This window comes from Monodelphis domestica, chromosome 6 (assembly GCF_027887165.1).
Source record: "Monodelphis domestica isolate mMonDom1 chromosome 6, mMonDom1.pri, whole genome shotgun sequence".
Classification (NCBI taxonomy): domain Eukaryota; kingdom Metazoa; phylum Chordata; class Mammalia; order Didelphimorphia; family Didelphidae; genus Monodelphis; species Monodelphis domestica.
In genome coordinates, this window is record NC_077232.1 from 140,043,007 (window position 1) to 140,056,594 (window position 13,588).

At 40.0% G+C, this 13,588-nt stretch overlaps 1 protein-coding gene across 8 annotated transcripts in view; it reads right to left on the reverse strand.

Moving 5' to 3' along the window:
* Positions 1-13,588, reverse strand: part of LNX1 (ligand of numb-protein X 1) — a 254,018-nt gene that overhangs the window by 122,495 nt on the left and 117,935 nt on the right. Inside the window, exon 1 of one of the 8 annotated variants that reach the window (XM_056802622.1) lies at positions 1,542-2,627. The exons of 6 other annotated variants lie outside the window; for them this stretch is intronic. In XM_056802622.1, coding sequence (XP_056658600.1) covers positions 1,542-1,633 — 92 coding nt within the window. In that variant the 5' untranslated portion in view covers positions 1,634-2,627. Of the gene's footprint in view, positions 1-1,541; positions 2,628-13,588 lie in introns of those variants that run through there. One more of the 8 variants, XM_003341423.4, reaches the window with a different exon arrangement.

The following is a 13,588-nucleotide window of genomic DNA, read 5'->3' on the forward strand; positions in this document are numbered from 1 at the left end:
TGATTTATTTACACCAAGGGCTCTCAACCTGGGATTAATCCTAAGATCCTTTATGTGCCATTTTTCCTTTTTCTCCCCTCTGATACTAGACTGGGTATGTACCCTTGAGTAAGTCCTTTCATCTATAAAATGACAGTGGGAAAAAGAAAATGAGAGGGGAAAATTTTTTGGTATCTGTGGTAGTTGGACTTATATGTCAGCAACAATCTGAAAAGAAGGCTTAATGGGTCTTTCTTTGACCCTGATCATTTTAGCATTTACTTTTCAAAAAAAAAACAACAACAACATTTTTCAGTGTCATCATTTGCCTTGGCGATACTCAGTGAGTTCAGGTTTAGTTAAGCTTGCATTAATCAAGAGATTTGTCCTTTGAACATTCTTACCAGATGTTAAAAACCTGACTTGACTTCCAGAAAGGTATAACCAAAAAATCCTGAGAACTCGCATGATTCCACAAGTCGGCCAACATCCCAGAACAATCAACATCTGTGTTTTTAGTGGCTGGATTCCCTGATTTAAAAGGCACCTTTGGCTATCTCCACATGTTCTTGGATGCTATCATTGCCCTCACTGTCAATCATAACCATGTTTACTCACTGTGATCAGACAATAGTTTTTGCCAGGATGGCCCTGTCATCTATTTGCAATTCCTGTTCAAAATTACCCACTTACACTCATTGCATGCATCACCAGCAAGCTCACTGGGGCTATTTTTATATCTCTTCTGAGCTCGGATGACTGTTTTCCTAGTTGTTGTGAGCCCATGGGTTAGTCAAGTGCAATGCATTTTTCTAAATGCTCTGCATAGCTGAGGCATACATAGAAGAAGCATTTATTTGTTTGTTAGAAGCCAGGAACATTATTCCTGTAATCTTCCTTCAAAGCTTGCCACCAGTCAGACTCAGACAATAGCATGGCTTGAGATTTGCTCCATGAATTATTTCCGCTCATAAAAGATGAATCGACCCTTGTTTTGAGGTTCGTGAAAGAAATGAGGGTGTCCCCCTCCTGTAGGCACAGTAAATGTGCATTTGGGCAAGCATCTTCCCCATCGAGATGAGATGCATGCCCACATGCCTACATGCATACTCACTCTGTCCTCATCTCCTCTTCGGTTCTATTTATGGTAAGAAGGAGAAGAGATGCATTTATTGAAAAAAGGCAGCGAGAACACTTACAAATAAATGGGGGGCAGGGCAGGGGGAGCAAAGGTGGCACCAGAGCCGAAACCCTTCTTAGCCGAGTGAGCTCTGCCGCCATTAAGATCTCCTTGCTGTTTAGTGTGTGTGTGTGTGTGTGTGTGTGTGTGTGTGTGTGTGTGTATGTGTTTGTTCAATCAGGCACAGAGTTTTTGGTTGGTTTGTCTAATCAGCCATGTTGCTTTAAGATGCAGGCAGGAGCTTTTGTTCCATCAGGCATGATGGGCACATAGGATTTATCCACCTCAAGAGGCTAGGCAGAATCAGAGGGAGCCCCAGCCCCACAGGCATGCATGTACACACTCACACTCACACACTCACACAGCCACTGTGAGTACTCACAGTTCTGAGTACAGGAAGTGAAGATTGCCCACATTGTCAATGTAGTTGGCAGGACTTAACCAAGGCAAGACCAGTAAGAGGAGAGCCTTCATTTCCTGTGGTTTCTTCCTGGCCACCGTGGGGACACCAAGCTTCCAGCTCCTCTTCTGGCCAAGCGTCCTTTAAGCAAAGCTTTCCCAGGCACCATCAGTCAGCAGCCCATCCTGCAGCAGCCTAAAGCCTGACACTAAGCTACAAGGAGAGATCACTGGCTTGTAAGAGGATTACTCCGTCTGATTCTCAGACATGGGATCTCAGGCGAGGCGAGGCGAGGCAGCACCGGGCGACTGACTGGGGAACACAGGGCTAGACTGCAGAGCAGACTGATGCTCGACCGGCCTCTTCCTCCTGCAGCATTCAGAGTGGTTCTTTGGAAGCAGCTGGTACATTTACATCACTGGCCAGAAGCAGATGGGTTATCAGGAGAGTAAGAGCATGGCACATCCACCCCCCACCCCACAGAGCATGAGTAAGCATGCAACAGGAAAAGGAATTCTGCCACAAGCTATAGGTGAACCACTGCAAGAAATGGATGGGCTCGTCTTTGGACCGATCCTGGACCCTGGCACTTGCCATTGAATGCTACATGGCAGCTACATGACTAGAGCTCCAGGTGGGAGAGAGCTCCAGCTCTGGAGTCAGGAAGACTAAATTCAAATCCAGTCTGCAACACTTACTAGCTATATGACCCTGGGCAAGTCAGTTTACCCTATTTGCCTCAGTTTCCTCATCTGTAAAATGAGCTCAAGAAGGAAATGGGAATCCACTGCATTGTCCCTGCCAAGAAAAACCCAAATGAAGTCACAAAGAGTTGGATATGAGTGAAAAACAACTGAACAACAACAATCAACCATGTGCCTGGTCCTGAGCTAAATACTGAAGATACAAAGAGAAGCAAAAACAAAACCAAAAAATCCCAGTCCCTCTCTTTAAAGAGTTCACATATAAGACAACACATAAACTACTAGATATATACAGAGTGCATAGGATATAGTATCAGAGGGGAAGGCACTAGCAGCTGGGTGAGGAAAGAAGAGGTGATAGAAAAAAGAATGTTTGAGCTTTGAAGGAAGCCAAGGAAACTAAGAGGTAGAAATGAGGAAACACATCAAGCCCGGGGCACAGCCAATGCAAAGGCAGGGCAGTGGGAGATGGAGTGCCATGCAAGTCGGCCATTGTACTTAGGGATTCGTGTACTTTTCTATTTATCATATCAGACATTTTGTGGCTTACAAAATTAACATTTTTTAAAGCTGTGATCAACAAATTTAATCTTAGAAATTGGTTTCCTGGGGGCAGCTGGGTGGCTCAGTGGATTGAGAACCAGGTCTAGAGATGGGAGGTCCTAGATTCAAATCTGGTCTCAGACACTTCCTAGATGTGTGACCCTGAGCAAGGCACTTGATCCCCATTGCCTAGCCCTTCCCACTCTTCTGCCTTGCCAATATACGGTATTGATTCCAAGATGGAAGGTGAGGTTTTAAAAAAAAAGAAATTGACTTCCTGGTTAATTTTGAAAATTGTTCCTAGAAAACAGTCATCTGTGTTTCTTTTTTGTAGGATAACAAAGAACACCGAGGGAACATGAAGTTCTAACAATATGGCGGAGCAATGAATGGAGAGCTCAATGGAATCATGGGGATTCCTTCTTCTCTACCAATTGATTGAAAACGATACTGTCCCTTACCAGCTGACCCCAAGAAAGTCCCATAACTTCTCTGACCTAAGTTGTCTCCTCTGCCAAAATGGGAATCAAAGTTTCTGTGTCTAAACGCAGAAGAGCTGACGATCTCAGGGTTTTCCCAGCACAATGGTTCTGTGATTCATTGAGATACTAGGTCCTGTTTACCTCCATTCTGATTATGTCATCTAAACAGCTACCTGTAGAGAATGTCCTTCCTGCATCCAAGACTCATGAAGTGAGTCTGGAATCCAGTTGGCCAACTCAAGCCGAGTTGCCTTTACCAACTTAGTTAAACTGACTCAGCAGCAAGATAAATGGTTCTATTAATAACAAGCACCAAACTATGCAGTCATAACAAATCATAGCTCATAGGGAAAGGAAAAAAGCTTATGAGGTTGACTGCTAGGAATTTGGGCTCAAATAGCTATACTTTAGTCCTTAAAGTCCAATTATCTAGGGATAAAGGAAGATGGGTGTTGGCCAATGCTTATGCCATCAGTGACAGAAAGACAGCCTGCATAGTATGGCGGTAATCCCCAGGAAGGGAGTCGTGACACCTGGGTTCCTATCCTGTTTCCACTACTCACCTTGGCCAAGTAATTTTGTGGCCTTCAAGCCTCCTGATTTGTAAAATGGGGATAATAATACCTGTACGACTACCCCAGCATATTTCATGAGGATGGAATGTTAATGGACAGGAAAGCACATAGAGCTGTGAAAATGGAAGCTCTTCGTGTTTTTCTAATGGTTCTATTGTCTTTTAGGACAGAAAACCCACTCCTCAATTCAATCAAATCAACCAACAAGCATTTCTTAAATGTGTACTAGGGGGAGCTAAGTGGCTCAGTGGAAAGAGAGCCAGGTTGAGAGATGGGATGTCCTGGGTTCAAATGTGACCTCGAACACTTCCTAGATTTGTTTCCTTAGGCAAGTCATTTAACTCCAGTTGCCTAGCTCTTACTGCTCTTTTGCCTTGGAACCAGTACTAAGTGTGGATTCTAAGAAGGAAGGTAAGGGTATAAAAGAAGTGTGTACTATATGAAAAGCACAATGCTAACTACATACAAACAAAAACAACAAGGAACTTATCCTCAGGGAGCTGACATTCTATTTGAGGACTACATGCACTTACATTATAAAACAGACACATACAAAGCAGACATGAAGACATTGAATGGAAGGCACCAGAAGGTAGGGGAACTAGGAAAGGATTCCTGAAAAGGATAGCACTTGGGCTAATTCTTGTATGAAGCTATGGACAGCACATGAGACTCAGGAGGGAAAGGATTGTAGACATAGCCAATGTGAGGGAAAGAGACAGGAGAAATAGCATGGTATGTGAGAAAAGCAAGTGGGCTAATATGGCTGAAAATAGAATTTGTGAAAGGGTAATACTACTGGTTAGGTAGCACAGAGGAGAGAGTGCCAGACTGGAGTCAGAAGGGCTCATCTTTCTGTGTTCAAATTATGTCTTCAGATACTTCCTAGGTTTGCTGGCAAGTCACTTAGCCCAGTTTGCCTCAGTTCCCTAATCTGGAAAATAAGCTGGAGAAGGAAGTGGTAAACTATTCCATCATCTCTGCCAAGAAAGCCCCAAATGGGATCGTGGAGAATTGGACAAGACTGAAACATCTGAACAACAACAAAATTCATCTTCCCTGTGACAGTCCTTGTTCCCCTGACTTTCTCTTCTCCAGACCAAACATCTCCAGTTCTGTCAACCAATTCTCATATATCAAGATTTCCGCTTTCATCATCCTGGTTATCCTTTTCTGGATACTCCCCAGCAGCTAGTTTATGAGTACTCTTCAACCCAGCAACAACTGACCTCCTGGCTCTTCCATAAAGACATTCCATTTCTCAGCTCTGGGCAATTTTTTTGGCTTTCCCCCATGCCTGGAATGCTCTTCCTCCTCTACTCCAACTACTGACTTCCTTGCTTCACTTTAAGTCTCAGCTAAAATGTCATCTTCTATAAGAAACCTTCCCTGGAGGCAGCTGGGTGGCTCTGTTGATTGAGAGCCAGGCCTAGAGACAAGGTCCTGGGTTCAAATCTGGCCTCAGACACTTACTAGCTGTGTGACCCTGGGCAAGTCACTTAACTACAATTGCCTAGCTCTTACCACTCTTCTGCCTTGGAATTAATTCTTAGTATTGACAACAAAATGGAAGATAAGGGTTTAAAAAAAGAAGAAGAAGCCTTCCCCAGTCACTCTTAATTCCATGTCCTTCATTCTATTAATTATCTTATTAATCAATATAATCATGAATTTATGTATTATTGATACAGCAAGATATGTGCTTTCTCTCTTCTTTTTAACATGCCAATTCTTCACTGTGGAGTAATGATGACCTAGCTTGTCTCCAAAGAAATGAGAAAAAGCACCTCCCCCTTCTTCAAAGAGTTGGGGGGACCACAAAGCTCCAATACTATGCATTAGACTCGGTGATATGTTGGTTAGCTTTATTGAATTGCTTGTTTTCTTCTCTCTTTTATTTTTGTTTTAAGAGCCAAAAGTACATAGGGATGAGGGGATATTATGAGGAGGAGATAAAAACAACAAGATAGCATTAAGAGAGACAATTTTTCAAATGAAACTCAAAATGCCATTTCTTCAAAGAAACAATCACATCTTTGTATAGCTTCTTCTACCTTCTTCAGAAACTCATCTATTGTGGTTACTCAATGAATACTATATTAACAGGGATTTTGAAGGACAGCCAAGGTCTTGGTTTCACTACACGTCCTCTTAATATCAGTGAAATGAAAGCATGACCTCTACACACCCTCTTCAAACAGGGTGGATTCCCAGGGTCAAGAGGTGCCTTAGATTGACTTAACTACTTCTCCCTTTACGGCAAAAGTCTTAGCAAGGCCTTTCTGCTTCTTGGGGAAGGCTGCCACTATTTGACCAACAAGCCAATCATCTCTATTGGAAACCCTTTGCCAGTTGTTCCTTCAATGACAGTGTGTGAGCTTTGGGAAGGTCAGAGGTCAAGGGAATTAGTCAGAGGCTTCCAAAGAGTAGCTCACAGTCTCAAAGCTCCCTCAAGAGAGTTCTGGGATTTAGAATCTGAAACAGTCACCAGAGAGCCCTCTGGCCAGGCCCTCTGCATAAGGCAAAGTCATTTGGAACCCTATGACTAAGCAGAGAATAGCATTTTCACCCAACGATTTCTATTCATCTTGGTACACCTAATGTCTATTGATTAAAGTTGATTACTAAGTGAATAATATAGAAATAGGTATCAAATTTTGTACAATTGAGTGGCATTATTTGTTGGCTCTGGGAGGGGGAAGGGAAGAGGAAAGGGAAAGAAAATGAATCATAATATTTCTTTAAAATAAAATAAAAATTTTAAATAAATCAATAAAGTTGCTTACAGAATGCAAGATTCCTGGGGAAAATAGCAGCAGAATTTGTTTAAATACCTATCATCCTTTTCAGATCATAAGGCAACAAAAATAATGATCAGTAAGGGTACATGGAGAGCCAAATCAAAAATAAATTGGAAATTAAATAATATGATTCTCCAAAAAGCTGTTAGAGAACAAATCATAGAAACAATTAATAATTTCATTGAAGAAAATTATAATGATAAGACATCCTTTCAAACTCTGTGGGATACAGCCAAAGCAGTACGCAGGGGAAAATTTATATACTTGAGTTCATAAATTAACAAATTAGGGAGGGCAGAGGTTAATGAATTGCACATGCAAATTAAAAAACTTGAAAGCAAACAAATTAAAACCCCCAGAAGAAAACCAAATTAGAGATCCTAAAAATTAAGGGAGAGATTAATAAAATTGAAAGCAATACAACTATTGAACTAACAGATAAGACTAGAAGCTGGTATCTTGAAAAACCAAACACTATAGACAAAGTACTGGTCAATCTAATTAAAAAAAAGAAAAGAAGAAAACCAAATTAACAGTATCATAGATGAAAAGGGAGAACTCACCTCCAATCAAGAGGAAATTAAGGCAATCATTAAAAACTATTTTGCCCAATTACATGGCAATAAATATGGCAATCTAGGTGATATAGATGAATATTTACAAAAATATAAACTGCCTAGATTAATAGAAGAGGAAATAGAATTCTTAAATAATCCCATATCACAAAAAGAAATTGAACAGGCCATCAAAGAACTCCCTAAGAAAAAATCCCCAGGGCCTGATGGATTCACAATTTAATTCTATCAAACATTCAAAGAACAGCTAATCCCAATATTATACAAATTATTTGACATAATAAGTGAAGAGGGAGTTCTACCAAATTCCTTTTATGACACAAATATGGTACTGATTCCAAAGCCAGGCAGGTCAAAAATGGAGAAAGAATACTACAGACCAATCTCCTTAATGAACATAGATGCAAAAATCTTAAATAGGATACTAGCAAAAAGACTCCAGCAAGTGATCAGGAGGGTTATTCACTATGATCAGGTGGGATTTATGCCAGGAATGCAAGGATGGTTCAATATCAGGAAAACCATCCACATAATTGACCATATCAGCAAGCAAACAAACAAAAATTGCATGATTATCTCAATAGATGCAGAAAAAGCCTTTGATAAAATACAACACCCATTCCTATTAAAAACACTAGAAAGCATAGGAATACAAGGGTCTTTCCTAAAAATAATAAACAGTATCTATCTAAAACCATCAGCCAACATCATCTGCAATGAGGATAAACTAGATGCATTCCCAATAAGATCAGGAGTGAAACAAGGATGCCCATTACCACCTCTATTATTTAACATTGTACTAGAAACACTAGCAGTAGCAATTAGAGAAGAAAAAGAAATTGAAGGTATTAAAATTGGCAATGAGAGACCAAGCTGTCACTCTTTGCAGATGATATGATGGTTTACTTAAAGAATCCTAGACAATCAACTAAAAAGCTGTTGGAAATAATCAACAACTTTAGCAAAGTTGCAGGATACAAAATAAACCCACATAAGTCATCAGCATTTCTATATATCTCCAACACATCTCAGTAGTAGGAATTAGAAAGAGAAATTCCATTCAAAATCACCCTAGACAATATAAAATACTTAGGAATCTATCTGCCAAGACAAACACAGGAACTATATAAACACAACTATAAAACGCTTTCCACACAACTAAAACTAGATCTGAGAAATTTGAAAAACATTAACTTCTCATGGGAAGGACGAGCTAACATAATAAAAATGACCATCCTACCCAAACGTATCTATTTATTTAGTGCCATTGAACTTCCAAAAAACTTTTTTACTGAATTTGAAAAAACCTTAACAAAGTTCATTTGGAATAACAAAAGATCAAAGATATCCAGGGAAATGATGAAAAAAAAACCACAAATGAAGGTGGCCTTGAAGTACCAGATCTCAAACTATATTACAAAGCAGCAGTCATCAAAACAATTTGGCACTGGCTAAGAGACAGAAAGGAGGATCAGTGGAATAGACTTGGGGTAAGTGACCTCAGCAAGATAGTCTATGACAAGCCCAAAGATCCCAGCTTTTGAGACCAAAATCCACTATTTGATAAAAACTGCTGGGAAAACTGGAAGACAGTGTGAGAGAGATTAGGTTTGGATCAACACCTCACATCCTACACCAAGATAAACTCAGAATGGGTGAATGACTTGTACATAAAGAAGGAAACTATAAGTAAATTATGTGAACACAGAATAGTATTCTTATCAGATCTTTGGGAAAGGAAAGACTTTAAAACCAAACAAGAGCTAGAAAAAAAATCACAAAATGTAAAATCAATAATTTTGATTACATCAAATTAAAAAGGTTTTGTACAAACAAAACCAATGTAACTAAAATCAGAAGGGAAATAACAAACTGGGAAACAATCTTCATAACAAAAACCTCTGACAAAGGTCTAATTACTCAAATTTACAAAGAGCTAAATCAATTGTACAAAAAAAAATCAAGCCATTCTCCAATTGATAAATGGGCAAGGGACATGAATAGGCAATTTTCAGTCAAAGAAATCAAAACCATTAATAAGCTCGCGAAAAAGTGTTCTAAATCTCTTATCATCAGAGAGATGCAAATCAAAATAACTCTGAGGTACCACCTCATACCTAGCAGATTGGCTTACATGACAGCAAAGGAAAGTAATGAATGCTGGAGGGGATGTGGCAAAGCTAGGACATTAATGCACTGCTGGTGGAGTTGTAAATTGATCCAACCATTCTGGAGGGCAATTTGGAACTATGTCCAAAGGGCGATAAAAGGCTGCCTGCCCTTTGATCCGGCCATAGCACTGCTGGGTTTGTACCCCAAAGAGATAATAAGGAAAAAGACTTGTACAAGAATATTCATAGCTGTGCTCTTTGTGGTGTCAAAAAATTGGAAAATGAGGGGATGCTCTTCAATTGGGGAATGGCTGAATAAATTGTGGTATACGTTGGTGATGGAATACTATTGCACTCAAAGGAATAATAAAGTGGAGGAATTCCATGGAGACTGGAACAACCTCCAGGAAGTGATGCAGAGTGAGAGGAGCAGAACCAGGAGAACATTGTACACAGAGACTGATACACTGTGGCACAATCGAATGTAATGGACTTCTCCATTAGTGGCAATGCAGTGATCTGAACAATTTGGAGGAATCTATGAGAAAAACCACTATCCACATTCAGAGGAAAAACTGTGGGTGTAGAAATACTGAAGAAAAAGAACTGCTTGATCACATGGGTCGAGGGGATATGGCTGGGGACATAGATCCTAAATGATCATCCTATTGCAAACACCAACAACACGGAAATGGGTTCTGATCAAGGACACATGTAATACCCAATGGAATTGCATGTCAGCTACAGGAAGGGTGGGGGGAGGGAAGGGAGGGAAAGAATATGATTCTTGTAACCAAGGAATAATGTTCTAAATTGACTAAATAAAATTTTAAAAAAAGAAAAAGAAAAGAAATGCTATCCTAACCCACTTAGAAAACCCAAATGTGGAAGGGCTCAAGCAAAAACCAAGGATTCACTGAAGAGGGAACTTTCTTCCTAAAAGGGCAACATGCAGTGCCAAGCGTACTGTTCTTTGAGGTAGGAAACTTGAGCTCAAGACCTAGCTCAGATACTTAAGACCATAGATTTAGAAGATCTCTGAGATACTCTAGCCCAACCCACTCATTTTGCAGGCAAGGAAACTGAGTCCCACAGTATTGATAAGCAATATGAGGTAGATTCAAACCCAGGGTCTCAGACTCCAGTCCCAAAGACAATAATAGCTCAAATTTATATAGCACTTGCTATGTGCTGAGCCTGTGCTAGGAGCTATAATAATAATAGAAGCTAACATTAGTATAGTGGTTACCATGTTCCAGGCACTGTGCTAAGTGCTTTACAATTATTATTTCATTTAATCTTTTTTTAATATTTAATTAATTTAGAATATTTTCCCATGGTTACAAGATTCATGCTTTCCATCCCCTCCCCCCACACCCCTCCCAGAGCCAATGTACAGTTCCACTGTGTCATGATTTCATTTAATCTTCCCAACAACTTTGGGAAGTTGATACTATTATTATCACTATTTTAAAGACAAACTGAGGGGGCAGCTGGGTGGCTCAGTGGATTGAAAGCCACGCCCAGAGATAGGAAGTTCTGGGTTCAAATCTGATCTCAGAAACTTCTAGTGTAGGATTTAAATTAATGTCCAATACTTCAAGTATTATTTTATAAAGTTTATTATCTGACAAAATAGAACCATGTGACTAAGTTTTTCTACCTGCTCAAAAATCCCTGCTCCACCAAAGCTGCGACAGGAAGGGCAAGAGAGACCTCCACCCAATTTATATCCTGCCTACATCAGCACGTAATAACAGGAACTGAGTGGGGTTCTGGGAATCATAGCTTTGCTGGGGATTGTAGTTTTTAGGGTAACAGATTCTAATTACACACTAGCTGTGTGACCCTGGGCAAGTCACTTGACCCCCATTGCCTAGCCCTTACCACTCTTCTGCCTTGGAACCAATACACAGTATTGGTTCCAAGACAGAAGGTAAGGGTTTAAAAATAAATAAATCAAATAAAGACAAACTGAGATAGAGGTTAAGTGACTTGCCCAGGATCACCTAGCCAGATTTGAATTCAGATGGTGCCACCTAGTTAGTTGCCCACTGATCTTTCCTTCACTGTGTCACCTCACATCAATCTAAATCACTTGATTGAACAATCAAAAGTAGAGAAGTATGATTCTAGACTCTGAGTGTCAATTTCTTCTTCTGTAAAATGAGGTTTACAATATTTCCACTATTTACCTAAAATATTTATGATCAGTGCTCCCAGGGGAGGCTCTAAGGAAGTGACATGATTCAAATCCATTTGGGGGTTCAGTCCTATTCCTGGTATTTTTTGATATGATGCTCTGCAGAACACTACCTGAGTCTTTAAACTGAGGTAGGAGTGGGGATTAAGTAAGTTCTGTCCAGTTGGTATCTGGTCATTCTTCATGTCCACACTAGAATGCAATTCCCATACCATGCTATTGATATTTAGTCAGTATCCCTGCTTTTAACTTTTATAGATCTCCAATGTAATTAAAAAAAAAAAAACCCTTACCTTCCATCTTAGGATCAATACTGTGTATTGTTTCCAAGACAGAAAAATGGTCAGGGCTGGACAAGGGGGGTTAAGTGACTTGCCCAGGGTCACACAGCTGGGAAGTATCTGAGGTCAGATTGAAAATCAGGATCTCTCATTTCTAGACCTGGCTCTTGATCCACTCAGTCACCCAGCTGCGTCTTCACTAATGCTACACATTTTGGGGAAAATTGTCATTTGCTGCCATATTTTGCTTGGGGAGCATATGGTGGTTTAGAATTGCACTCAGGTCAAAGTTTGTTTCCTTCCTTCCTTAAAGGAAATTCCTCAACAAACGACTGGGCATTACCAAGTTCTAGCCTATAGAATCGTCTTATGTTACCTGATGGATGCCAGCCCATATTCCTGTCCTTAAAACATATGGATACAAAGAGACAGCATGTTATAGCAGAGAGTGGTGTTGAAATAATGCTTCTGGCACTGGCTAGATAACCATGGGCAAGCCACTTTCCCACCTTTGCCTCTCTGTTTCCTCGTTTGTAAAATGGTAATAATAACAATAGTAACATCTGTAGTACTTATTTCAAAAGGTTGTCATATGCCACAAATGAGATAATATATGTAAGTCATTTTGTAAACTTCATTAGAAATGTCAGTTGTTATTGTTGCTGTAGCATAGTGGGAAAAGATTTGTCTCAATCTGGGAGACCTGGATTCAAGTCCTGCCTTTGATACATCCTGGCTGTGTACTCACTGATGATGAGCCACTTAAAACCTGCATCCCCATGGCAACTAAGACTATAAAGCCCAAAGTAAGCACCTATACATATAGACTTGGAGTCAGTCAGCCAAGAAACATTTATTAAGCACCTTCTGTGTACAAGGACAACTAGGTGGCACTATGGATAGAGCACCAGGGCCTGAAGTCAGGAAGAGTTATCTTCCTGAGTTTGAATCTAGTTTCAGATACTTATTTCCTAGCTGCATGACCCTGGGCAAGTTATTTAACCCTGTTTCCTCATATATAAAATGTGCTGGAGAATGAAATGGCAACCCACTCCAGTATCTTTGCCAAGAAAACCCCAAATGTGGTCATGAAGAAATGGACACAACTGAAATAATCAAATAATAACAACAACAACAACAAATAACAACAACAAAAAATGCCAGGCACTGTGGATCACTGAAATCATAGGTTTAGAATGTGTATATAATTATATGACCTTCCAAAGAAAAAGCCTCTTATTAGTCTTTCATTCCTGATAAGTATCAGTCTCCTCCAGAATGATGGGTATCATTTATTATCATTCAACCTTTACGGAGAATTGTGACCATTCCAAGAAGAGAATATGTTGCAGGGCTGAACCCAGTGCTTGTCCTGGAGATCACACAGGTGAATGATGCCCAGCACCCTAATTGTACAGCCGCATAGCACAACTGGCCAGCAAACATCACTAGTGAGTGAACTCATGAAGCAGCAAAACCCAACACATCGCATTACTCACTGGATGGTCCTAGACATAGAAGATCACTCAGAATACAGTAACATTTTTCCTTCAACTAGCTTGAAAAAGCCATTCTTGACTTCACCTCAAAAAATAATCATGTGAACCGTTACAGTTCTCATATAAGGTAAATACTATGTCTGCCTGGGTCAAACCTCAGTCCTTGGAACCCTAAGAGACAGGAGAGCATCCTCAGTTTTAAAATTCAGAATAGTTGTGGGGGAGTAAATCTGGAGATAAAATTGTAACTTTCAG